Source organism: Globicephala melas, chromosome 8, assembly GCF_963455315.2.
Source record: "Globicephala melas chromosome 8, mGloMel1.2, whole genome shotgun sequence".
Taxonomy (NCBI): Eukaryota; Metazoa; Chordata; class Mammalia; order Artiodactyla; family Delphinidae; genus Globicephala; species Globicephala melas.
Genome location: NC_083321.1, coordinates 61761242 through 61788308, shown reverse-complemented (window position 1 = coordinate 61788308; position 27067 = coordinate 61761242). Strand labels below are relative to the sequence as shown.

At 36.9% G+C, this 27067-nt stretch overlaps 1 protein-coding gene across 11 annotated transcripts in view; it reads left to right on the top strand.

The window, feature by feature from the left end:
- DLG2 (discs large MAGUK scaffold protein 2) overlaps positions 1-27067 on the top strand; it is a 2016902-nt gene that overhangs the window by 226093 nt on the left and 1763742 nt on the right. For all 11 annotated transcript variants that reach the window (XM_060303825.1, XM_060303817.1, XM_060303816.1 and 8 more), the window contains exon 3: positions 26892-27037. In XM_060303825.1, the coding sequence (XP_060159808.1) occupies positions 26892-27037 (146 nt within the window). The remainder of the gene's footprint in view (positions 1-26891; positions 27038-27067) is intronic.

Here is a 27067-nt window from a genome sequence, read left to right as displayed (position 1 = left end):
CATTTTTCTCCTGTTGCTTTTAATAATTTTTCTTTGTCTTTAATTTTTGTCAGTTTGATTGCCATGTGTCTTGGCGTGTTTTTCCTTCGTGTAACCTGCCTGGGACTCTCTGAACTTCCTGGACTTGGGTGGCTATTTCCTTTCCCATTAAGGAAGTTTTTGACTATAATCTCTTCAAATATTTTTTTGGGTCCTTTTTCTCTCTTCTCCTTCTGGGACCCCTATAATGAGAAAGTTGTTGCTTTAATGTTGTCCCAGAGGTCTCTTAGGTTGTCTTCATTTCTTTTCATTTTTTTTCTTTATTCTGTTCCACGGCAGTGAATTCCACCGTTTTGTCTTCCAGGTCACATATCTGTTCTTCTGCCTCAGTTATTCAGCTATTGATTCCTTCTGGTGTATTTTTCATTTCAATTATTGTTTGTTCATCTCTGTTTGTTTCGTCTTTAATTCTTCTAGGTGTTTGTTCTTTAATTCTTCTAGGTCTGTGTTAAACATTTCTTGCATCTTCTCAATCTTTGCCTGCATTGTTTTTCTGAGGTCCTAGATCATCTTCACTATCATTATTCTGTCATCTTTATCTGGAAGGTTGTCTATCTCCTCTTCATTTAGTTGTTCTTCTGGGGTTTTATCTGTTCCTTCATGTGGGACATAGTCCTCTGCCTTTTCATTTTGTATATCTTTCTGTGAATGTGGTTTTCATTCCATAGGCTGCAAGATTGTAGTTCTTCTTTTTTGTGCTGTCTGCCGTCTCCCTCTCAAATTTTTTGTTTATTTGTCCAATAAGTATAAAAAAAGTGATTGCTTTTGCCACTTTTTAAGTTCCATTTCTGTGAGACCTCTGTGTGCACAAATTAAATTTATTTCTTTTTCTCATGTTTATCTGTCTGTGTCAATTTTATAATTATTCCATCCACAAGAACTCAAGATGGGTAGAGTGGGAAAATTCCCCCTCCCCAACAATGATCATTATCAAATGCTGGATAAATTAGCCTTCCTTATGTTTAATGACTCATGATCTGTAATGGACAGTGTTGTTATAGTGCAAGGGTTGGCAAGCATTTTCTGTAATTGGCCTGATGGCACATATTTTAGAATCTGTGGGTCACTAACAGTCTTTGTTGAATATTCTTTTTATGTTTGTAATTTTACAACACTTTAGATATTTAAAAAACATTCTTAATTCATATGAAAGTAGGCTGTCAGACAGATTTGGTGTATGGGCTACTGACCTCTCTGATATACATGAATGGAGAAATTAACTGAATAAATAAGCAGCATGGAATTAAGAGAAAGCATCTGTGTTCATTAATAAGTTAAGGTGAAAATGCTGATATTTACGGAGCACAATGTATGAGTGGGATGTTTCACATCCAGGCTTGGAAGAGGAAAGGAGTGCTTGCATGTTGGAGCTACTTAAATGGAAGAGGAAGAAAGTAGAATCACAAAAATGCCTATTATAGCATCAGATATAAATGTTATGTAAGAGCCCCAGAATAGCATGATGGCTGTAAACATGTCAGATATAAAAGCCAAGAGCCTAATTACAGTTCCCATCTAGTCTAATCCTGTTACCATTAGCAACAGGGAGGACAGCATCTGGGTTTGCTATCCTACTAGTCTGATTTATTCCTAGCTTTTCTCCCCCCAAGCAATTGCTACCACTGTAGAGTACTGTAGGGAAAGAGATATCCAAAGACATCTGCTGTCTGTTTTAGACCACGCCTCCTCGGGTGAAGGGACAGTCTCTTGGTGGACTTTTTATAGGTCATGATTGGTTCCTTGGCTTGGAAATCCTACAATAAATTTTTAGTTCATTCATTCAAAACAGATTAACTTCTGGAAATAGATTCATGCTAACCTATTTCTATAAAGTGAGCTTGGCTCCAGAATATGACATTGATTGTTTTCACTATTCCCATCCCCCTACCCCCCACCTCCTCCTCTTGTCACCAATATTATTTCCACTCAGGAAACCAATTTGGCACAAAGTTGCTTAGTTAGCAAAGAATTAGACAAAGAGGATTAGATATTCTTTTTTTTTTTTTTTTTTTTTTGCGGTACGCGGGCCTCTCGCTGTTGCAGCCTCTCCCATTGCAGAGCACAGGCTCCAGATGTGCAGGCTCAGCAGCCATGGCTCACGGGCCTAGCCGCTCCGCGGCATGTGGGATCTTCCCAGACCGAGGCATGAACCCGTGTCCCTTGCATCAGCAGGCGGACTCTCAACTACTGCGCCACCAGGGAAGCCCGATTAGATATTCTTAAGGAATGTGTACCTCAAGCTAAGGCAGCCTGATGGATTGCTTTTCTCTACTCTTGAGATATTTGTATCAAGAACCAGGAATCAAATAACTTTTCTTTCTAGACAGTGCTGAATTAAGACTGACAAACTCTTACTCTCCGATGCCCTTTTCTATTAGTCACCAAATCACTATTTCCTCCAATGTAACTGGATAGTTTATAGCTTTCTAAAATGATTATGTGAACATTTCAGAGCCTGCTATGTGCCAGGTGATATAGTGGGAATATGGTGATGAACAGAAAGCAAATTACTGGCCCTCAAGAAACTCACAGTTAAATTTAGTACTATAATAACTGTGAGAGTGGTAAGCTTAGACATGCACAGAACACTGAAAAAGGACACCAGACTCAGCCTGCAGGAATTAGAGTAAAATGATGCTGGAGGAGTTAGGAAATAAGAGGTAGAAGAACTTTTCAGGCAGAGAGAACAGTATGTGTAAAGGAAGACTGTATATCATGCCCAACTAGCTATAGATAATTTTGTGTGGTTCAAGTGATGGGTGGGAGCAGGGAGGATGCCAGATTGGAAGAATAAAGACATGAGCAGGGGCCAGGTTATGACGTCTTATGTATTATTGTAATGAGTATATGTTTCATCTGAATGGCAGTTGGGAATCTTCTCCTGGGGTAAGTTGTTTCTTCAGATTAGTGTTTATAACTTCATTTTACTAGAGAATGACTTTTTATTGACCTAGTGCTAATTTGTTTTGGGTAGAAAACCCTATTTGGAGCTGATGGTCACTTCTGTATAAATTGGTATTTTATCGGTTTGCAGTTGGTATAAAACTGCTGCATAACAGGCCATCCAAAAACTCAGCGGCTTAAAACAACAATTTTTTATTCTCGTGGGTCTGTGGGTTGGCTTGGGATTGCCTGATGTCGGCTTAGATTGCTTTGGAGGTTCTGGTGATCTTGAGTGGGCTCATGCTACAGTTCTCTGGGGGTGGATCGATCGTGTTTTCTTTGACTAGGATGACTTTTGCACATGTGCCTCTAAGCCTCCTCCTGAGATTAAGAGGCTACCCTGGGCATGCCCCGCTCATGGTGATGGTAGAGGTGTTGGAGGGTGAGAACCATTTAAGACCTAGGCTTAGAATTGTTACGCCATTACTTCCTCCCTCTCTATAAACCAAAGCAAGTAACAAGATCAAGCTCAACATCAATGGAGTAAGTATATTAGTCCCATGGAAGTGAAGTGAGGAGGATGGAGTGAATATGTCTTAAAAATAATCTATCATAGGAATAATAATAGTATTTTTTGTGTGTGAGGATTAAATGAAAAATAATCCATGTAAGGTACTCAGCATAGAGTCTATCATATAAAAAAGCATTCAATAACTGCTAGCTGCTATTATTATTATTATTTGTTACATAGTGAAGTTAAATGATTTTGTGTATTTGTCAGTTCTGGCGGGAAATGAATGTCGCTCCCAAAGGTTGGGTTGAAGATGATTTATTGGAGGTATTATTTACAGAGATGGGCATGGTTAAGGGAAATCATAAAAAATTAGAAGCCATTACCACCCTTACACCTGAGAGACAAGATTTTACCCAGATTCAATAACAGCTTCAGCTACGGGAGAGGTGCTGCCTGACAGGAGCTGTGGCCTTAGAGAAAAGAACATAGCTACTGCCAAAACCTTGGCCTAGCAGGGAGGGAGCTGGTGGAATAAATACCTTTTCCTTTCTCTTCTCCTACTCTCTGGTTTTCTGCCATATCCTCACATTATCTGATCCCAGCCAGAAGCCAAAAGGCAAGGAATCTTAGTGACTTAGCCTGTAGAAGTCAGCATCCCAGGGTGCAGAATAAGGAAGAGAAAGGTGGGGAATGGATGTGAAGGGGCAAACAGGATAACCAGCATGCTTTCTGAGTCAATGAGTTTTCAAATAAAAAATATCCCTTTTCTTCTCTTTAGTATTTTTTTAATTAGAATCTGGCTTTCCAGAAAAGTTTGTTGCTTTCTCTTCCTTTTTTATTTTGTTGTGAGCACATATCACTACCAAAAACATTATAAGCTTAAAATGTCAGTGGTTTCATTATTCAGCTAAGCACAAAGAAAACTATGCCTAAATAAGGGGACCAGACCAAACAGCACATGGATAAGGGATTGAATCAGTGTCCTGAATCAGTAGAAAATCTATTTTCACAGTTTGGAAATTGGATCATTGCTGTTGCAGAATTAGAAAACACCTCTTCCCTCATTGCTTTTTGAAATTATTTTATGCTGTGCAGTGATTCAACATTCCTGTGAAATTGAGTGGAGAGATCATCATGGTTTAGAGAAAAATGACCTCATGGTGAACTTGGCCCATCTCTGCTGTCAGCTAGCCAAAGTCTTCTGAAAACTGCTAGAAAAAGTATTTCCTTATAAAGTAGTTCTCATCATAATTAAATTCTCTACTAAGTAAAAGGAATTTTTTTTTCATAAGTTTAGAATCTGGGCAGAAATTCTGATTCTTTCTCTATTTTTTCCCCTCTATAGGCTGTCTTTCTTCTGTTTCTTATATTTCTGTTTTATGTATTTTTCATTTCTCTCTTAGTTTTATTCTCTTCTTTTTTTGGGGGGGGAGGGTCATTCATTCTGACAGATCATAGTCACAGGCATTCATTCATCTGCTTAACAGATGTTTGTGAAGAACTCCTTGTGACGTGGAGACAGAGCAGCCTCTCCTTTCATTACATTATGTGGATGACCAACCTGTCTTTACCTGTAATATTTATTTCAGTTCTGTTTTGCTATTTTTTTTGCAGTATTTTTTATTTCTTCCCCTGCAGTCTCTGAATTTCTTCTTGTGATTATATTTACTTTGTCATGAATTCCCAATTCCCAATACTTTGTCTTGACTCATTAGTATAAAAGAGCCCATTTATTTACCTGTCAAATTTGGAGATGGGTACCCTTTTGCCTTCCAGGTTGAAGGTAATGCTAACATTTAAAAAGACCAGTTACTGACCTGCCTGTGGCCAAGTTTCTACTTACACTTTCCAAAGGGTTGGAAGGTTTGTTCAGACCCACGGAACTGGCAGCAAAGTAAATTTGGACAGTTTGTGGTTAATCTCAAAGCCCAGAGCCTGGGACTAACCATATTTTTTCAATATCCATCTCAAATATTTATCTTATATCTCCTACTTGGGCCAAGTATTTCATAGAATGTAAGCTCCATGAGAGCAGGACCCTTGTTCTTTGCCATGTCCATAGTACATAGAGCAATGACATAGAAAGTGCTCAATAATAAATGTTTGTTTGTAGAATAAATGTATTATACATGTCAATGGTATAGGAGAGACTTACAGAAGAGGAACCAGGAGAGGGGGAAGTAAACTCACATTTCATGAACTACTATGTGCCAGTTACTATTCTGTATATAATTTAATTTATTCTTACAATAATCTTATGAGATGATTGTTATTTTCCTATTTTATGTGAGGAAATTGAATCTCATAGAAGTTAAGTAACTTGGCCAAAGCTACACAGCCAGTTTGTGGCAGAAGTGGAATTCAAACCTGTTTGTCTGATTCTAATGTGTATCTTCTTCCCCCTCTATATTCCTTACTTGTGATCCAGAAATATATGAAGATAAAGGAACTGGATCCATGGGTGGAGGGGGAGTTAGATATATACTAAAGGCTGCAAATTTTCTATGACATTTAAAACATTTTTGTGTTTTTCTTTCAAACATAGTATAAAAGAAATAAATTTAAATCCTATTTGGGATCGTTTGGATAACCACTTTATAACTAAGCGCTGCTGCATGATTTCCTGGAAGACCTGTACTTGTGCTTGTGTTTATAGTTTCACTGAAGACAAGTGGTACTCTTTAAATGTCACAGCCTATTGTAAAGAGAACAGAGATGGACTTAATCCATAATCACTGCTTTGCACCAAGCTAAGGCCAAGTCACATCAAGGCATGGTTAACAAATGAATTTGCATAATAATAGTGAGTATCCTTTATGTTGGAAGTAGCGGCTTAGCTTCAGCAAAACATCATTCATCACATTAGATTAATGTTAATTTGAAGGTTATTGGTTTAGGAGTTTCGATTTATTCAATTTATAATTTTCAATTTTTATAGTTGTATAGGAGTTAGAAGCATAAGTAATTTATACCTCGTTTTATTTTTGTATATTCTTAAATGATTCTATAATAAAATATATTGCCAACATGATAGTGTTTCCTATTTCAAATTTTCTCTTTTAAAATACGTAACGCTTTATTCAAGTATGAAAAAGTGATATAGCTGCTTGTGAACTAGTATATGTCTTTCATTTGATTGTAAGCTTCTCAAAGACAGAATCCATGTGATACTCATTTTGCAATCCCTACTCCACACCCTGGTACCTAGCATGTGGATGGTGTCAGCATGCAGGGGTAGGGAGTGCATGGTGTCAGAGGTAGGGAGTGGATGGTGTCAGAGTTCAGGGGTCATTCAATCATCCAACAACAAGAACATCCAACAACTGAGAAACTACAATTCCAGGCACTGTTTTTACAGGAGTGAATGTGCCTGGCAAGGTCCTTGCGCTCATGGAGCTTATATTCTGATGGGGGGAGACAGACAATACATAAATAAACACATATGGAAATAAAATGCTTATATATTGAATAAATGCTGTGGGGAAATAAATCATTTCCATCTTCAGCACTCCACTGATGCTGCCATTGTTAAGGTCAGCAGTGACCTCCTTGTTGCCAAATGCATTGGCTGCTTTAGTGTCCTTAAATATTTTGTCCAATAGGCATTTTGTACTACAATCTTTTTTGTTTTAATATTGAGTTGTGTTAAATAACATTCTTGGACATTGAGTCATTCTCTCCTGTGCATTTCCTAGGTTTATGTTCTTTACCCAGATTTTTTTTTTTTTTTTTTTTTGCTTTACAGTTTTCTTAAAACAGTTCTCAAATTTATGCCAGATTTCTTCATGGAGACCATACGCAACTTGAGAGCAGAGGCTCTCTTTTACTTTTCTACATGTATATTGCTCTACACGTAGTGGATGAACAATACCTTTTGACTTGACTAATTGGGCTCCGCTCTCGGGTTTGCGATAGTTTTTTGTGTTTTTTTTAACATTTTTATCGGAGTATAATTGCTTTACAATGGTGTGTTAGTTTCTGCTTTATTACAAAGTGAATCAGTTATACATATACATATGTTCCCATATCTCTTCCTTCTTGTGTCTCCCTCCCTCCCACCCTCCCTATCCCACCCCTCTAGGTGGTCGCAAAGCAGCGAGCTGATCTCCCTGTGCCATGCGGCTGCTTCCCACTAGCTATCTATTTTACGTTTGGTAGTGTATATATGTCCATGCCACTCTCTCACTTTGTCACAGCTTACCCTTCCCCCTCCCCATATCCTCAAGTCCATTCTCTAGTAGTCTGTGTCTTTATTCCCGTCTTACCCCTAGGTTCTTCGTGACCTTTTTTTTTTTCCTTAGATTCCATATATATATGTTAGCATACGGTATTTGTTTTTCTCCTTCTGACTTGCTTCACTCTGTATTACAGTTGTTAAACTATGTTCTCTGGAATTGTAAGGGTTCACAGTTCCTAGGTAAGAACTGATGTGTCTGATGGCTAGGCTCCCTCCATCCTCTCTTCAACAGAACTTCCTTCCCTTCCTTTCCTTTCCCTGTCCTTCTCTTCCCTTTCCTTTCTCCTCCTTGATTAAGTTTATTCCTAGATATTTTATTCTTTTTGATGTGATTTTAAAAGGGATTTTCTTGCTTTCTCTTTCTGATAATTCATTAATGTATAGGAAAGCAACAGATTTTTGTATATTAATCTTGTATCCTGCAACTCTACTGAATTCATTCATTGGTTCTAATAGTTCTATTGTGGAGACTTTAGGGTTTTCTATATATAGTATTAGGTCATTTGCAAGTAGTGACAGTTTTACTTCTTCCCTTCCAATTTGGATGCTTTCTATTTCTTTTTCTTGCCTGATTGCTGTGGCTAGGACTTCCAATCCTATATTATATAGAAGTGATGAGACTGGGTATCCTTGTCTTGACCCTGATGTTAGAGGAAAACCTTTCATTTTTTTTTACCACTGAGTGTGCTGGTAGCTATGGGTTTGTCATAAATGGCCTTTATAATGTTGATATATGTTCCTCTGTGCCAACTTTGATAATAGTTTTTATCATGAAGGATGTTGAATTTTGTCAGATGCTTTTTCTGCATCTATTCAGATGATCATGTGGTTTTTATCTTTTGTTTTTTTTAATATGCTGTATCACATTGATCGATTTGCAGATATTAAACTGTCTTTGCATCCCTGGAGTAAATCCCACTTGACCATATTGTATGATCCTTTTCGTATATTGTTGAATTCAGTTTGCTAGGATTTTTGCATCTATATTCATCAGAGATATTGGCCTGTTATTTTTTTGTATGTATAGTTTCTTTGACTGATTTTGATATCAGGGTAATAGTGGCATTGTAGAATGAATTGGGGAGTGTTACCTCCTCTTCAGTTTTTTTTGAAATAGTTTAAGAAGGGAGGTATTAGCTTTACTTTCTATATTTGGTAGAATTCCCCTGTGAAGCCATCCAGTCCTGGACTTTTGTTTGCTGGGAATTTTTGATTACTGATTCAGTTTCACTGCCAGTGATTGGTCTGTTAAGAACTTTCTGATTCACTTTTGGAAGATTGTATGTTTCTAGGAATTTATCCATTTCTTCTGGGTTGTCCAATTTGTTGGCATATATCTGTTCATAGTATTCTCTTATGAATTTTTGTATCTCTGTGCTTTTGTTTGTTATTTTTCATCTTTCATTTCTTATTTTATTTGGGTTCTCTCTTTTTTCTTAATGAGACTGGCTAAAGGTTCATCAATTTTGTTTATCTTTTCAGGAAAAAAACAGCTCAGTTTTATTGATCTTTTCTATTTTTTTAAATTTCTATTTTATTGATTTCCTCTCTGATCTTTATTATTTCCTTCCTTATCCTGACTTTGGACTTTGTTTGTTCTTCTTTTCTAATTACTTTAAATGGTAGTTTAGGTTGTTTATTTGAGATTTTTCTTGCTTATTGAGGTAGGTCTGTATTGCTGTAAATATCCCTCTTTGAATTGCTTTTGCTGCATCTCATAGATTTTGGAAAGTTGTGTTTTTATTTTCATTTGTCTCAAGGTATTTTATGATTTCTGCTTTGATTTCTTCACTGATCCATTGATTTTTTTAGTAGCATGTTGTTTGGCCTCCACTTGTTTGTGTTTTTCCCATTTCTTCTCCTATAATAGATTTCTAGTGTCATACTGCTGTGGTCAGAAAGAATGCTTGATGTGATTTCATTCCTGTTAAATTTGGAGACTTATTTTATGGCCTAGCATGTGATCTGTCCTGGAGAAAATTCCATGTGTGCTTCAAAAGAATGTGTCTTCTGCTGTTTTTGGATGGAATGTCCTGTAGATATTTATTAAGTTCAGCTGGTCTAATGTGCATTTGAAGCCACTGTTTCCTTAGTGATTTTCTGGCTGAATGATTTGTCCGTGTAAGTGGGGTGCGAAAGTCCCCTGCCATTATTTTATCATTGTCAGTTTCTACCTTTAGGTATGTTAATATTTGCTTTATATACTTAGGTGCTCCTATATTCAGTGCATATATATTGACGAGTGTAATATACTCTTCTTGTATTGATTCTTTTATCATTATATAATGCTTTTCTTTGTCTTTTATTATAGATTTTGTTTTAAAGACAACTTTGTCTGATATGATCAGCTTTCTTTCTGTTTCCATTTGCATGGAAAATCTTTTTCCATCCCTTCACTTTCAGTCTATGTTTATCTTTAGCTCTGAAGTTATAGTGTCTTGTAGATAGCATATAGATGGGTCTTATTTTTTATCTAATCAACCACTGTATGTCTTTTGATTGGAGCATTTATTCCATTGACATTCAAAGTGATTATTGATAGGTATGTACTTATTGCCATTTTCTTGCTTGTTTTCTGGTTGTTTTTGTAGTTCTTCTCTGGTTTTTTTTCTTCTTTTAGTTTCTTCCTTTGTGATTTGATAATTTTTTTAGTATTATGCTTGTGCTCCTTTCTCTCTACTTTTTTATGTATCTATTGTGGTTTTTCATTTGTGGTTACCATGGGGTTAATATATGTTGACCTATAACTATATCTACTTGTTTTAAACTGATAGTCATTTAAGTTGAAACACATTCTAAAAGATCCACATTTTTTAACTCCCCTCGTCCATGTTTTGTGGTTTTGATGTCCTATTTTAACTCTTTATGTCTATCCCTTAACCATTTATTGTGGTTATAGTTGCTTTTTGTCTTTGTACTAGCTTGAGTGGTTGATCCACAGCCTTTACTGTATATTTGCTATTACTAGTGGGTTTTTCCTTTCCTATAGATACTTACTTCTTGTTGTACAGACTTTTCTTTTCCACTTACAGTGTTCCTTTAACAGTTTTTGTTAATATTGATGAACTCTTAGTTTTTGCTTCTCTCAGAAGTCCTTTATGTCTTCTTCAATTCTGAATGATAACCTTGTTGAGTAGATTATCCTAGGTTTTAGGTTTTTCCCTTTCAGCACTTTAAATACATCATGCCACTCCCTTCTGGCTTGCAATGTTTCTGCAGAAAAATCAGCTTATAGCCTTATGGGGACTTCTTTGTATTTGACTCTGTTTTTCTCTTGCTGTCTTTAGAATTTTCTCTTTAACTCTTGCCATTTTAATTATGATATGTCTTGGTTTGGGTCTTTTTGAGTTCAACTTATTTGGGACTCTCTGTGCTTCCTGCACCTGGAAATCTATTTCCTTCTTCAGCTTTGGGAAGTTTTCAGCCCCAATTTCATCAGATACATTTTCTATTCCTTTCTGTCTCCCATCTCCTTCTGGGACCCCTATAATGCAAATGTTAGTATGCTTGATGTTGTTCTAGAGGTGCCTTAAATTATCTTCATTTTTTAAAATTTGTTTTGCTTTTTGCTCTTCTGATTGGGTGATTTCCATTATGCTATCTTCCCGATTGTTTATGCATTCTTCTGTATCACCTAGTCTGCTATTAATTCCTTCTAGTGTATCTTTTTTTTTTTTTTGCAGTACGCGGGCCTCTCACTGTTGTGGCCTCTCCCGTTGGCTCTGGACGCGCAGGCTCAGCGGCCATGGCGCACGGGCCCAGCCGCTCTGTGGCATGTGGGATCCTCCCGGACCGGGACATGAACCCGTGTCCCGTGCGTTTGCAGGTGGACTCTCAACCACTGCGCCACCAGGGAAGCCCCTTCTAGTGTATTTTTCATTTCACTTACTGTATTCTTCAGCTTGACAGGTTCTTTTTTATATTTTCTAGTTCGTTATTAAAATTTTCACTGTGTTCATCTATTCTTTTCCCAAATTCAGTAAGCATTCTTATTTCTAATGCTTTGAACTCTTTATCTGGTAAATTATTTATAGGTTTCTTTCAGCACCTTTTTTTCTTTTTCTTTTGTTTGAAACATATTCCTGTCTTCTTATTTTAACTTTCTCTGTCTCTATGAAATTAGATGAAACAGTCCCCCAGTCTCAAAAGGGTGTCCTTGTGTGGGAGCATCCCTATGCAGTTTGCACGTGCCCAGTGGCTTTGGTGGGAGAACTGGATCTGAAGTAAGCATGCGTCACGTCTTCCCCTGGGGTGTGCTGGAATCTACCATCTTAATGGGAGGTAGGGTTAGAGATGGAGGGGCTAGAATCAGAGCCAGGTGTGAGCCAGGGCTTCTCCTGTGCTCACTGGCTATCACCTCCTTATTGGGTGTGGGGTTGGGGCCCAAGATGCTGGTGCAGAAGACCTAAGGGTTAGGTCCAAGCTTATTCAATTCCTTCTAATTGTGTGCACTTTCCTTGGCAGTGGTACCTCTGCTCTAGTGCAGAGCAGCACCAGAGCCAGAGGGACTGGAGAAGTCATCTGGTGCAGGCTGGGGTACACCCTGAGACGGTTGTGGAAAGCCAGCCAGAGTCCAGGCAGTTTTCAATCTGCTTCTTCTGTGCTGTTCCCGGGAGTAAGCAAGCTTATATGTGTATGCTTCATGAGCAGAGGCTTGGTTTCTTAAAGCCTTCTGGTGAGTCCCACTGGGTTTCAAACCAGCTAAAGGGACTTGTCTTCCTAGTGGTGGACCCCAGGGTTGGGGTGCCCAGTATGTGGCTCAAACCTTTCACTCCCTGTGGACGATCACCTGAGCCTGTGATATTTCCTTCCTCTTCTGTGTTCCCTGCTAGGGGTGCGGTGCGGTTCCTGGGCAGGAGTTGCTCCATATGTAGGTGTGTTTTTGATGTGTATGTTGGGGGAAGTGAGCTCAGAGTTCTCCTACTTTGCCATCTTGATCTCCCTCTTGCGTTGTGGCTTTTGTATTAACCTGGGTAATAATATAGCCTAAGTAGAGGAGGTGATACATAGGGATTTGTGTCCATTTACATGCGTATAGATATCACTTAATATTTATTGAATTGCATAGACCAAGATATTTACATATATGTCCTCATACTCTAACTTTCTTCTCTCCTTGCTCTACTATTATTACCATTCCCCATGGTCAAAGAAAGAAAGATTATGAAGCTAATGCACAGTAAGATACCAGAGATGTGATTAAGATAAGTCTGAGTATCACTTCAAAGGTTTTTAGAAAACATAACTTTAGGCCTTAGGATTCTAATATCAACCCTGAGTGTACTTTTTAGGTCCAGAGACCCACCTTTCCTGTGTTCAGTTTTCCTTAAGTAATGAGGGTTTCCTGTACAAATTCAGGTGCAAGTAAAAAAGACCAGAATCTCAAACACTGTATTAAGCCTGAAATATCATTCGAGACATAAATCAAACTCTAATTTGGATAGTGGGTAAGAGCAGGGATTCTAGGATCAAACAAATCTGGGTTAGAATCCTGATTCTACCATATAGGAGGAATCTCCTTAACTTCTTAACTTCTCTCTGCCTTAGTTTTCTCATCTGTGAAATGGAGATAATAATAGAAGCAAACTCATAGGTAGTTGTAAGGTTTGGTGGAATAATATGTGTGAATTTCTTACCATATCTGGAATATAGTGAGGGCTCAATCAGTGTAAGCCCTTATTATTATTATTGTTGTTGTTGTTATTAACTACTAGGTTATCCTGCCGTACCCTCAGCTGTAATACTCCCAACGTTAATCTCTACAACTATGCTAACTCTCTGTTTTGGCTTCTGTTCCTCCTACCATTATATTAACTGACTTTTTCTGCTTTATTGAAAAAAAACTTCTCACGTGAAAGGAACTGATTCATTTAGTCTATCACCACCTTTGTAAGGTGGAGTTCTTATACCAGGCCGTTTCAGAGCCTACCATGCAGTCTAGCAATTGACTGATCTTGGGTCAGGTGGTCAGCAATCACCAGGCAGGCTGGTATAGCTTATGAGTAGGAAATCCCTCAGAAGGGGAATGTAGGTCTGTCAGGCACTCTGGTGCTTCGTAAAAGAGGATGGGGAAGCATGTACCTGCCATGTGGTTTGAAAGGGAGTACAGAAAAAAAGAGCCAAATTGTAATACTTTAATTAATAACAAATATGGTGCTTAAATGAGTCAAAGTTATATTGTTTGTTTAGGTAACTCATCGTTAGTGAGTTTGGGCAGCCAGGAAAAGGAAGTTTGGAAATAAAACAACAGACCAAGCAGGTCACTCAGGGCAAAACCTGTTTTTGTGATGTATGACTAGAGTCTGTCCAAGTTTCTGACAAACAGTTGTTACCTAAAGAGGAACAGAATGTGGAGTCAGCCTTTCAGAATCTATTGACTCTAACCTCTTGTGGACTATAGGTAGTTATGCAGCTGCTTGGAGAGATTTCTTCCCATGATAGTCTGACCTCAAGTGCTCTCAAGGTCATTTTGTGCTGAGTGTTTATACTATATCATTTGTATTAATTCTTTTAGGCTAAAGGTAGAAAAAGAAATGGTAACACTAATTATTTTTTAATGAATCAGTTGGATGGCAGGGAGGGATGGGCATTTTTCTTGGATATACAAAGCTAAGTCCTAAAGCTCCAACTGGAAAAATAGTGACAGCTGTTGGTTGTTATATATCCTTTAGAGATAAGGTTCTGATGTGCTTGGCATCTACCTGCATAGTGACTGTTAGAGGCTTATTCTTATATTTCTAGATACAGAACAAGTCAAGACTATAGTGGAAATCCTTGAGAATCAGGAGATTCAAGTCCTGGTTTGGTCACTACTAGCTTTATGTTCTTGGAGAAGTCACCTTAATTCACCAGCTCCAATTTCATCATCTGTACAGCGAGGGGTTAATAAGATGATTCTCATCACTCTCACAGTTCTAGCACTGCATGATTCAGACTCATGGCTTCTTTTCTTTTTTGTATTAGTCCATTCAACCTTTTGTTTCCAGATCACGCCATGCAGTTTTATGCCTCTATCTTCTGAACCATATATATTCTTTGCTCATTCATTCATTAACTTCTGTATCCATCCTTTCATTTATTGATTCTCTAATTCCACATTTATTGAGTATATACTACTTTTCTAGCAGTGATGTTACAAAGTTTACTGACATGATCTCTACTCTCAAGATCCTAAAAGTCAAGTCAGAATATAACCATATCTCTGCCTGCTTTTCCAGCCTCGTGTTATACCATTCTCTTTCTTTATTGGATTTCTTTAATGTCTTTGCCATGCTTTCTTCTTCCTCAGGTTTCTGCACATTCTTCATCCCTTCCACTTCCCTGTCCCTAAATTCCCATGCCTGAAAATGCCTACTTATCCTTAGGGCTCAGTCAAAAGTTCTTCCTCCTTTGGGAATTAAACTCCCTAGGTTAGACTTTCTATCGTGTGCAGTTGACCCTTGAACAACACAGGTTTGAACTGTGTGGGTCCACTTACATGGATTCTTTTCAATAGTAAAAACTGTAGTACTACCCCATCCATGGTTGGTTGAATCTGCCGGTGCAGAACCATGGATAAGGAGGAACCTTGGCTAAGGAGGAACAACTATAAGTTATGCATGGAGTTTCAGCTGTGCAGAGGGTTGGCTCCCCTAACCCCTTCGTTTTTCAAGGGTCAACCATATTCTCATTAATTATGCTTTCTACTTCTAGGCTGACATTCATGACACTATAGTAACAACTTGGCAAACCATTACGTACGTCCATAATATGTCCAGAAAGAAAACTTTACTTCTGGATAATATGAATGTACATGTGTCCCCAAGGATGCTTCAGAATTCTTATTTTCCTTTCCCATCTATCTGTTCATACAGAGTCCACCTCTGATGGACATAATATTTCTTTCCTTTATGGTCTTCCTACCTTTTTCTCCTTTTATTCTCCTTGTCTGATAGCTTCCCCTTCAGAAGGAGATTCCATTTATTGTCCCCTGAGGAGTTGGAGGGAGTGTTGTATTTTCAGGTTTACATATCTTTGAAGGTTAGTTTAGACCCTTAGGTACTTCAGAGTGAAAAAGCTATAAGACAAACAAATTGTTCTGTGCCTAACCTATTATAACTTAATTTCAATGTGTTAACTGTGCTAATAAATATTTTGTTTCTTTGCTCCCCAAAAAGCAAAAGAGGAGGGAAATAGAGTGAAGGTAGGGAAATATGTTTTGCCTCATTGTTTAGTATTTTTTTTCCTGCTAGACTTAGTTTTTGTCAGGGCAGAGACCAATCTGTCTTATTCACTGCTGTATTTCCAGTGTCAGGCACAAAAATACATGCTTAGTAATATTTATGGGATAAATGAATGAATGAATGAAGGGTGAAAAAAGATATACTAACAAACTGATTTTTACCCTACAGTGTGAGATGTTCTATAGCATAGATATATGATATCCCTATTTGGGTATATTATATTTAAAGAAGATAATGTACGTATTATAGTTTTGTAAATCCTAAAACACTATATAGCTACTTTGGCAAGACACTGATAAGCTCTATACTGCAATGGTTCTCAAAGTATGGTCCCTGGATCAGCAATATCAACATCACCTGGAAATTTATTAGAAAAGTAAATTTGGGGCCACATGTTAGACATACTGAATCGGAAATTCTAGGGTGTGGCCCAGTAATCTGTTTTTTAAATCAGCTCTTCAGGTGATATTGGTGCATGATAAAATTTGACCTCTGCTGCTCGCAAGGGATAAAAAGTGAAGTGTGACTTGGCCTATAACTTTGCAAAGCTTAGATGTAGGGAGATAAAGCATATATACCAGTGACATGGGGCTGTAAGAATCACAAGATAAATGCAAAGTGCAAAGGCAATAGAGGGGAGGATGGGAGAAATGACTTGTGGTGGAAGAGGCTTCAGGGATAAAGAACATTTGAGCTGGAACTGCCGAGTCATGGTCCATAAAACACTCTAGATGAAGAGAAAAACAAAATAAACAAATAAAATCCCTGTAAACCCAGAGCAAAACAAAGAAAAATCCTACAATTATTCTAGACATAAAATATCAGTTTGTACTAGTTAAGGCCACAGGCTTTGGAGTTAGACATATGTGATTCCTATCCTGGCACCCAAAGTTATGAGCTAAGCAAACTGGGCAAATTTCTTAACTTCTCTCTTCCTGAGTTTCCTCCTTTGTAAAGTAGGTAAAATAATAGTTCTTATGTCATAGGATATTTGGGAGTAGTAAATGAGATAATGTATTACATGTAGTGCTTAACATGCTATGGTAAAGTCTTGATAAATGGTACTTATTATTATTACTAACACAGAAATAAACTATTGAAGTTTAAAAGTTGCGTAAGGGGTCTTCATCTAGACAACCAAGAAGAATTTACATCTTCTATTTCCTAGATGTAATTTTCATTCTTTTTTTATTTAAAAAAATATTTTAATGTTTATTTTTAAGACATTAAAAGAAACTTTGAAACAATCTCAAACTTGAACGTTCAATGCAATAATTTTTATCTCGAACTATTTGAGAGTAATTGATCAACCTGTTGTTCCATCACCTCCTGATACATTAGTGTGTATTTCCTGTGAACAAGGACATTCTCCTACGTAACTGCAAGGTAACCAACAAAATCAGCAAATTAACAAATGTCCCAATAAAATTGTGTTATAGTGAAGAATTCAGTTTAGAATCACATGTGGCCTTTAGGTGTCATGTCTTTTTAGTTTCCTTAATTCTGGAATAGTTCCTCAGCCTTAACTTGTTTTTTGTGACTTGGACGCTTATGAAGATAGGAGTATCACAGAAGCAAGGCTGTGTTCTTTTTACTGTATCCTATCGGGTGGCTCATGATTATATTTGCTCCATTTATTCATGATGTTTACTTTGAATACTCGATTGATGTGTTCCAGGTTTTAGGCTTCTCCGCTGTGAGGTTACTCTTTTCCATTTTGTGTATGTTTATACGTGTACATGTTTACGTCTATATGAATATTTATGTGTATTAAAAACCATGAGCTCACACTAATCCAGTACCACATAGTTCATTATAGTTTTCTTTATTTTCATATTTTGACTCCCTTTTCTGATAAACTCTCATTATCCTTATTTTATTTACTTATTTGGTCAATCTCCCTATATGTAACCAGTCTTCCATTATCACTGCCACAGACACGCTTCTTACCAAACTTAGGTTCTCACAACCCTCACTAGGCCACCCTTCTGCACAGATGACCTCCTCAGCCTATGTAGCTGTGACAAAGCATCCCAGGCCTTCCCACAGCATGGGCGCCCTCCTCATAGAGGTCAGGCTTTGAGCCAATGCTCCAACAATATCTGAACTGTTTGGCCCTCTTCAACTTGTTTTGGTTTCAACAGCTCACATCTGGCTACCTCTCTGTGAGAACTCCTTCCTTAGTCTGTCAGTCTCTGTAACTGCTCTGGGCCACCTTCACATGTTGATGTCCTCTTCACCCTCCTTGAGCTCTGGCACCCTGCTCTGAGCCAACATAGCTCCTTTGCTCAACCTCCTCCACCACCAGAATAGGCCTTGCTCTACTTTACCTAATGGCTTTAGAACTGAATTGTTCAGTAAGGAAGGAAGGGGAAGGTAGGGTAGGGAAAGGAACGGAAAAGGAGAAACGGGATGGGGAGAGGAAGAGGAAAGTAAGAGGAGCTCATAGATGTATTTTTCGATAAAGCAAGAGTAAGTATTACTATTTTCCAAAGATGGTGAATAGAACTATTATCATGCAATTTTTCTCATCTGGGAATAGTTTGATTCTTGTTTGATTATGGGGTCTGTGTGGCTTTCCAGCTGTTTCAAGATTATTGCACATTAGCTCGTCTAAAAGAGAACAGCAAAGCTTCCTGTCACACTTGTAGACTGCAATGGATTGGATAGTTCTTGTACCATAAAAACCATCCATCTGTAGGCTGGCTTTCCACTCTCACTTCAGAACAAAAGGTAGTATACTTTATTTAGCCAATATAAAGGTAAGCTACTAATAGCTTTAATATATAGGGTAGCATATTTTATAACCTGTACTTTTGTATTTGGGCATATGATTTTCCCTCATGCAAACCTTTTAGATATTGGGGAAGTTGGGAAGAAAGGGAGGTGACATGTTCAATGGCTCCAGACTTTATTTTTCTACAATTTTATTTAAGCGGTATGTTTTAGTAAGTTGAGTTAGCACAGTAGATTGTAAGCTTAATATAATGGATATGATTATACCTGTGCTATAAGGATATACATATGATAATTTTACATAATTAATATAATCTATCAACTCCAATCAATTATAATATAATTATGTCATTTGTGTATAATAATGTAATTATATATAATGGAAATTATACCATAATTATAATAAAATATTATCATAAATTTTATAGGAGTATACTTTCAATAATTTTTACAATTTAAAATTGGTCTTTCAGATAAATTGGTACACTGATGATGCAGAACAGTATTCTTTTTGAGATTAGCCATCAGCTGTCACTTCTTGGACCAGTTCCAAATGAAGTGATTACAGCCTGTCATTTAGATCAATCCTTTTGCAGTAGTGGAATGTGACACTTTTCTCAAGTGGTAGTTGACATTAGGTGTTTAATCTGCCAAAGAAACACCCTTCACCTCATGTTACACGTAGAAAAGACTAAGCTTTTGGTATTCATCAATAAAGCTCTATATAATCTTGTGTTATAATTCAGAACTATATGTCCAAAATAAGAAAAAAGTAAAGAACAAAGTGAAACAAATTGAAAACAAAAAAGAAAATATTTTGGCAAGTTGTAATAAGAGTACCTGTGTACCAGATTCAAGGAGATGAGAGGGACACTGTCTTTTTGCATATCAGAGACAGAATTTTATTTTCCTACTTAACACATGGTGCTATCTCTAGGTATAACTTCTCTCTGTAGACTGAATACTATTCTGGCCTCATCTGAGTTGTAGTTGGATTGATCATAAAATTGCATAAAATCACCATTAAACAGAATATTAAGTAAATCCGTGCTTACGTGCCTGACAATAAAGTTTCCCCCACAGTCTGGTTTCTTATTTCATACCTATCTTGTCATCTTTTTATCTTCTGCTTCTTATTTTCTGTTAAAGTCATCTCTAATTCCACAGGAAAAATCGTTACAATAGTATTGCATAACTAATATTTATTGAATACCCTGTATTCATGGCATGTGTAAAGCAAACCTGAATTGTTTGATGCCAATTATGCCATCTGTAATAACCTCTTTTTAATGTTTAAAATTTAACATTGTCTCCAAGCTTAACTATGCTGACCGTCTGTGGCTACCTCTATGTAGAAGCGTTTTTGCTTCCCCTTGGTATTCATCAGCTAGGAAGATATGGTCCTTGGAGCCCAAACTCTCATTCTGTTTGAGTTTCCGCTGGTGGGGAGAGAAACTCATAGCTTCTGCTAAGCACTGTGCAGTTGAGATTAGTTAAAATATTCTTGGTAACAGGCCTTGGAAAGTTTTTGAAAGAGTTTCTTAGGTTTGGTTTTCCTTCCATCTGGTGATCTGAAGAATTTCCTAAATGATATTTTAGTCCTGCATTTACAATGAGATATGCTAGTTTTAACATCAATACCATTCAATTAACCCCTAATGTTACATTAGTCATATTACTGAGCATGTTGTAGCAAAAAGAGTGTAGGCTATTGTGCCAAATGTAGATTCCAATCCTAGCCTCGCTACTGCACAGCCCTGTGACCTTAAGTCTGTTTCTCCATCTTTAAAATATAGGTGTAATAATAATGCCTCATAATATGATTGCAAGGACTAAGTAAAATAAATGATGTTTCAAAGTGTGGATGCCTAACATATGGTGGGTAAATAACAAATGCTAATTTCTTTCTTCCTTTCTTCCCTCAACGAGCAATATCAATACCTAAACGCAGACTGGGAGATATGTGGTTTTTTTGGGGAGTGGGGAGGAAATGTGGAATTTATGCAAGAATATGGAGTTTAAAACTAAGATCATACCATTTTACCTATAGTTTCTTATCTTTCCAGGATTTGTAGAGTTTACATGGTAAACCTTTGTGAGGTTAAAAAGAATGTATAACATTCCTGTATCTTGGATGATTGATGTGAAATTGAAATTTAATTATCTCTTAGATATAGAATAAGACATGCCTGGTGGTAGTTTGGGAATATAAGTGCTGATAAAAGGTAGCTGATTTGCATTAACAATATCTTGAGTTTATTTAGTGACTGCTTTTTGAGCAACTTGAAGTATCACACTTATTCATCAAAGAGATATTTTGAATTAAAGTTTGTTTTAGGGGTTGTATTTTTAAGAACCTTTTTTTTTTGAGGAAAAAAATACTACATTTTGCTTCATGCACATCTTATTGCATTTCTATTAACATTTCTGTTTTAATTAGTTATTTTTTTTTTACTTGTAAATAACAGTTTTCTGCCTCCTTTTCAAGTATTAATTCTACTTTATTGCTCCAAGTGTTCACTCTTAACTGTTCTGGAAGAAATGACTCCTACCTAAGCATATTCTGTGTTCAGGTTTCCAGCATTTAATGGGACCTCCTGTGTACACAGTATTGTTCAAAGATAATGTATTAATCAAAAGAATAATAGCATTTATTGAGTATGTTCTATGTAACTGTTCAACTGTTTGAAGTACTTATGTATGTAAAGTTCTTAGGTGAAAAACTGAGGCTTAAAGAGTTTAAGTGTCTTGCTAAAAGTCACACATTTAGTAAGTAGCAGAGCCAGGGCCTGTCTGACTTCAGTGCTCGTGCTTTAACTTCTAGATTACTATATACTACTTCACTTTTGCACTACTGATCTACCTCTCCCATCACATTCTGCACTTTATACTTTGCTCCCCTTGGAGTCTTTTTTCTCTAGATATTTCTTAAAATGTTCCTGGATATTTCTCAATGCCATACTTAGCCCTAATATCTCCTAGTCACCTTCCCATTTTTAAAAACTTTATATTTTGAAATAAGTTCAAATCTATGGAAAAGTTGCAAGATTAGTACAGAGAGCTCCTGTATATTTACTTTACTCAGATTCACCAGTTGTTTACATTTTGCCCTATTTGATTTATCATTCTTTCTATACGTGTGTCTTTCTTTCTCTGTATATTTATATACATACATACATACACATGTGTACGTGCATATTATTAATGAACCATTTGAGAATGATTTGGGGACATCAGGCCCCATTGACTAAATAATTCAATGTCTGTTTCCTAAAAACAAGAATATTTCCTTACATAAATAGTGCAGTTATCAAAATCAAGAAATTTTACATTGATACAAAACAATATCTAATGCACAGTCCATATTCAGTTTCAGCAGTAGTCACCAAAATATCTTTTATAGCTATGTTTCCCCAGTCTATCAAGATCTATCCAGGATCACACATTACATTTAATTGTCATGGCTCTTTTTTCTTTTATATTTTGTTTATTTATTTATTTGGCTGTGTTGGGTCTTAGTTGTGGCATGCGGAATCTTTCGTTGTGGCACGTGGGCTTCTCTCTAGTTGTGACATGGGCTCCAGAGTGTGCAGGCTCAGTAGTTGCAGCACACGGGCTCCCTAGTTGTGGCGTGCAGGCTCAGTAGTTGTGGTGTGTGGGCTTATTATTATTGCCCCGTGACATGTGGGATCTTAGTTCCCTGACCAGGGATTGAACCCACGTCCCCTGCATTGGAAGGCAGATTCTTAAACACTGGACCACCAGGGAAGTCCCTGTCATGCCTCTTTAGTCCCCTTTAATCTGCAGTTTCTTGACCTGGATATTTTTGAAGATTCCAGATCAGGTATTTTGTAGACTGTCCTACAATTTGGTTTCATCTGATGTTTCCTAGTGATTAGATTCAGTTTATGCATTTCCGGGAGGAGTAACACAGAAATGATGCTATATCCATCTTGGTGGTTGATAACAGGAGGCTCCCAGTGCCAGTTTGTTCTAATTTGTGGGGAGATACTTTGAGACTATGTAACATTATGTTCCTCACCAAAATTTTACCCACTAGTTGCAGTGTCCATTGATGATTTTCTAATTCCATCATTTCTTCTATATTTTTTAACTGGCATTCTCCTGTAAGGAAGAGCTTTCCCTTCTCTTCCATTTAATCATTTATTTTTATGTCAGGATGAACGCATAGGTTTTTATTTTACTCAATAGGTTATAATCTATTACTATTATTAATTTACTTTAATGCTCAAATTGTTCCAGATTTTGTTAGTAGGAGCCCCTTCAAGATGGCTTTCATGCCTTTTTGGTATGTTCCCGTGATTTTTCAGTACTTCCTTACTTTCTGATGCAAGTCCCAGGTTCATCTTATAGTTTCTCTGCTGTAGCCCTAGAGCGAGTCTTTAACCAAAAAGCCCTGGTTCCTTTTAGTAGAAGAAAGTATTTTGAAACCAAATTTCCTTCCCTCATCCCTTTTTTCCTTTCTCCCTCCTTTCCATTCTCCCTCCTTTTCTTTCTCTGCCTCCTCTTCCCTCCCTCCCTCCTTCCCTCCCTCCCTCCCTCCTTCCTTCCGTGCTTTGTCCAGGTATAGAAGAAGCTCAGTCATATCAGAATATTATGGAAATTTGTTTGAATCTTTTGTGTGTAAGCATTTCCTGATTCTGTGGTCTTAATTCTTCAATATATATTGGGTTTGATCATGCCTTTGGACTCTGGGTTTCACACTCATCCCTGCTATGGTTTGGGCTCCTTTTTTCCCTAACTTGGTACTTGATTTGTACCTATCACTGATGTTGCTTTCACTCTCTTTTCTTGGCTGTAAAATTTAACTTATATATTCTTTTCATCCACATTTAACTTTAGCCTACTCCTCATATTCATATTTATTCTTCTAGTCCCAGGTAATACACTTAAAGAACCTTGACTGGCTGCCAGACTAAGATAGGACACTTACTCCATTGGACTTTATTAGAAATTCTGTTACTATGCTTCAGTGTCTAGTAGTCTTGGGCTCAAATGGACCAAGACAATGATAAGTTTTTATTTTGCAGAAGTATGGTATCTGGATGCAGCATAAGGAAATTGGATATGAGCATTTATCCAGCTACCAAATAGAACCAAATGTTCAGGAAAAGCTAATGGAACACTAAGACTGCACTTTGTAACATCTTTAAATATAGCAAGCTCAACTGTGTTATACTGTTTAGCTGAATTCATAATCAGGTGTGTGGTATGGGAAATCCTGCAGAGAAAAGGGGATGCTAGAAGAAGCACAAGACATATGTTTTAAAAGAAGGTACATCTTACAAAGATTACCATTTCTTTACTGAGGCTGTATGGTGAGAATCCTCAGCTCATTTCAGTGAATTCTTTGGTGAGTTACAGCCATATCTGCGAATCACAAAAAAACAAATGAACCAACAATAACAAGCTCCAAAGAGGTTTCTGGTTGGCAGGCTGGAGAGATGACTATAATTGTTCCCATGAATACTATGTGTAGCAACATGATAGCTGGGATGGGAGGAAGCAAAAAAGAGCCTTTCCCCAGTCACTTTTATTCCAGCCTTTGAGCTAATAGATAAGAAAGTATATAAATATGTTAAACATCTTGCATTCTGGTTACTTTTTTGTTTTACTGTGGTTAAGTAGATAATTGCAGAGCAATTTGTGAGTCATACTAGGAAAAAAAAAATCTCATGATTTAAGTCATATTTTCTTAATTTAATTCAAGTTGTGTAAAAGGAAATCCATTTCTCAGTCACTCACCATATTCACAGTTTGTCCAGTGAGTTTTGGTATTAAAAAAATAATCAAATCTCCTTCAAATGAAACAAGGTTCACCACTTCTGAGGATATTAAAAATAAGTTCCTCGGATGCTGGAAGGCATATCTCAAAGAGGATCTCTAAGGATCTTTTGAAGAAAGAGCACCATCACTGAAATAAGTATGTCATGTTGGATTGTCTCTGCTTGGAAAAAGATAAAATATTTTGAGTATATGAGTTTTTAAGGGTATGCTTAAAAAGACAGTTCTATTTACTATGAATTCCCTTGATCATGCTGTTTGATAGTTGAAGACCCAGCTGCGGCAGAATCATCTTTACAAAGGCCAGATCTCATCTTTATGGAATGTAGGTTAAAACAAAAGAGAGAGATTGGACTGAATAGATACTGTCTCAGATATCACCTGGAAGTTGATTTTTTTTCTGTTTTAATGTGTCCTAAAGGCAGAGTACTGAAATATAGTTCCTTTTAGTTGACTTTGTAGGTAATTGAATCTGAATCAATTTAGTCAATAATATTCACTAAGTAGTTATTATTATTATTTTTCAATCAACAGGCAGAGTTCTTTTCTTGTCAACTTGCTTCTCTTACTGGGATGTCCCCTGACCCCTCACTCTGAAGAGAAAGAGGATTATAATAACTCAGTAAGGGATGTTTGAAATGAGAGTATGAAGCCTTGGGTTCTAATCACAGAGGCGCTGTTTCTTACGTCCAGTGTTGCTGGTGGATCAGAAGCCATCGGCACCACCTGGGAGCTTGTTAGAAATACAGAGATCCAGGTTCCATTCCTGAGTTTAGTCATAATTTGCACTTTAACAAAATCTCCAGGTGATTGAGATTCATTTGTATGTTAGAGTTGGAGAAGCACTCATCTGTAAATTTGATAATAATTTATAGACTATTTAAAAAATAATTGGGAGGTCAATATGGGTATGCCTTCAAGCATGTGAGGAATTTATTTAGAATGTATCCTTAGAGGTGGCAAAATGTTTTCATTTGAGGGAGGACGGTGCAAAATAAAAAGTGCTTGCAGTTGTGATCAAATAGTCAAGTAGTCAAATCACATAGAAACATACTCCCAATAATGTGTAGGTTTTCTGCAGTCCTGGGTGTGAAAAGGTTTGACTTTATTCGATGATGTTTCTTCTCTATGAGCCTTAAATAGAGAGGGCTTCCATCTCTGGGCTTCTGTCCTCCCTCTCTCCCTCTCTTCCTTCCTTCCACAACTTTTGAATTCATGTAGATACCCCCAATTCTAAGCTAATACCAACTGTACTTTTTCATTACCCTCTACCATTTGGTGGAGAAGGCTGTATAGAGGCCAAAGTCATTACTTGTAGGCCCTTTCAGCAGACAGAGTTAGGGAATATATGTATTTATACTAACCTGTGTGTATGCATTTTTGTAAATATTTCTATATGTATCTATTCATATCTCTGTTAAGCCAAACAGGAGTCTGTAATGTTGTCTTCAAATCTAATCCAAAATCGTATGACTCAGTCTAGTACGACACCCCACCCACTTTCTTTTTTGTAACTTCCTACTCCAACAGTGAGAAACCTGCCTCCCACTATCTACCATCCATTTATTTAATTTTCAGTTCTAGTTATATATGTACAGTGGCTTCAAAATTGTTGACTTGGATTCCATGAGAAACAAATTTACCAACTAGAGTATAGACTAGAATGCTTTTGTGTAGTTTCTTTGTCTTTGGTTTTACAGTCTCTACTCATTTTTAGGTTATCAACTTTTTCTCCTACTGCCTTCAGTGAGGTTATTTCATTCATTTGTAATATAGTTAGATTCTTTTGTCACAGTCTGCACATCTTGGGATTCCCTGACCTCCTAAATGATTTTTTAAATTTGCATGCATTTGGTTTACTCTTTGTGCTGTAAAATTCTTTGGGTTTTGACAAATGCTTCTTGTTAGGTGCCCACCATTACAGTATTATTACAGAAAGTTTTCATCACCCTGTGCTTTACCTATTCAACCCTCCTCTCCTCTCCCAGAGCCTCTAGAAATCACTGACCATTTTATTGTCTCTTTAGTTTTGCTTTTTCCAAACATTATACAAATGTAATCATACGCTATGTAGCCCAGCTACATGCCTGGCATTTTTAAACTTAGCAATATATATTTAAGATTCATCCATGTTTTTACATGGTTTGATAACTCATTCATTCTTATTGCTGAATAGTATTCCATTCAATGAATTTACTACAGTTTGTTTATCCATTCACTAATTGAAGGATATTTTGATTTCTTCCAATTTTTGCAATTCTGAATAAAGTTGCTATAAGAATTTTAATGCAGGTAAAAATGCGAATTTTTAGGATTTCCTCTATTTTTGTTTTTCTTTGAATACATATTTATGTAGTTTTTTTAATCAGTAAAATTTTCCATATACATGTACGTGGAGAAGCTATATGTGAGGTGATATATGACATTTTGATTTTTCCCTTGCATTTCTTTACAGATATTCAAGAATTTTATGAGATGACATTGCTAAATTCTCAAAAAAGTTGTGAGCAGAAGATAGAAGAAGCCAATCAAGTTGCACAGAAATGGGAGAAGACATCCCTTCTTGCTCCATGCCATGATAACCTTCAAAAGTCTGTAGAGGTATATTACTGAAACTTTTAAAGTACTAAA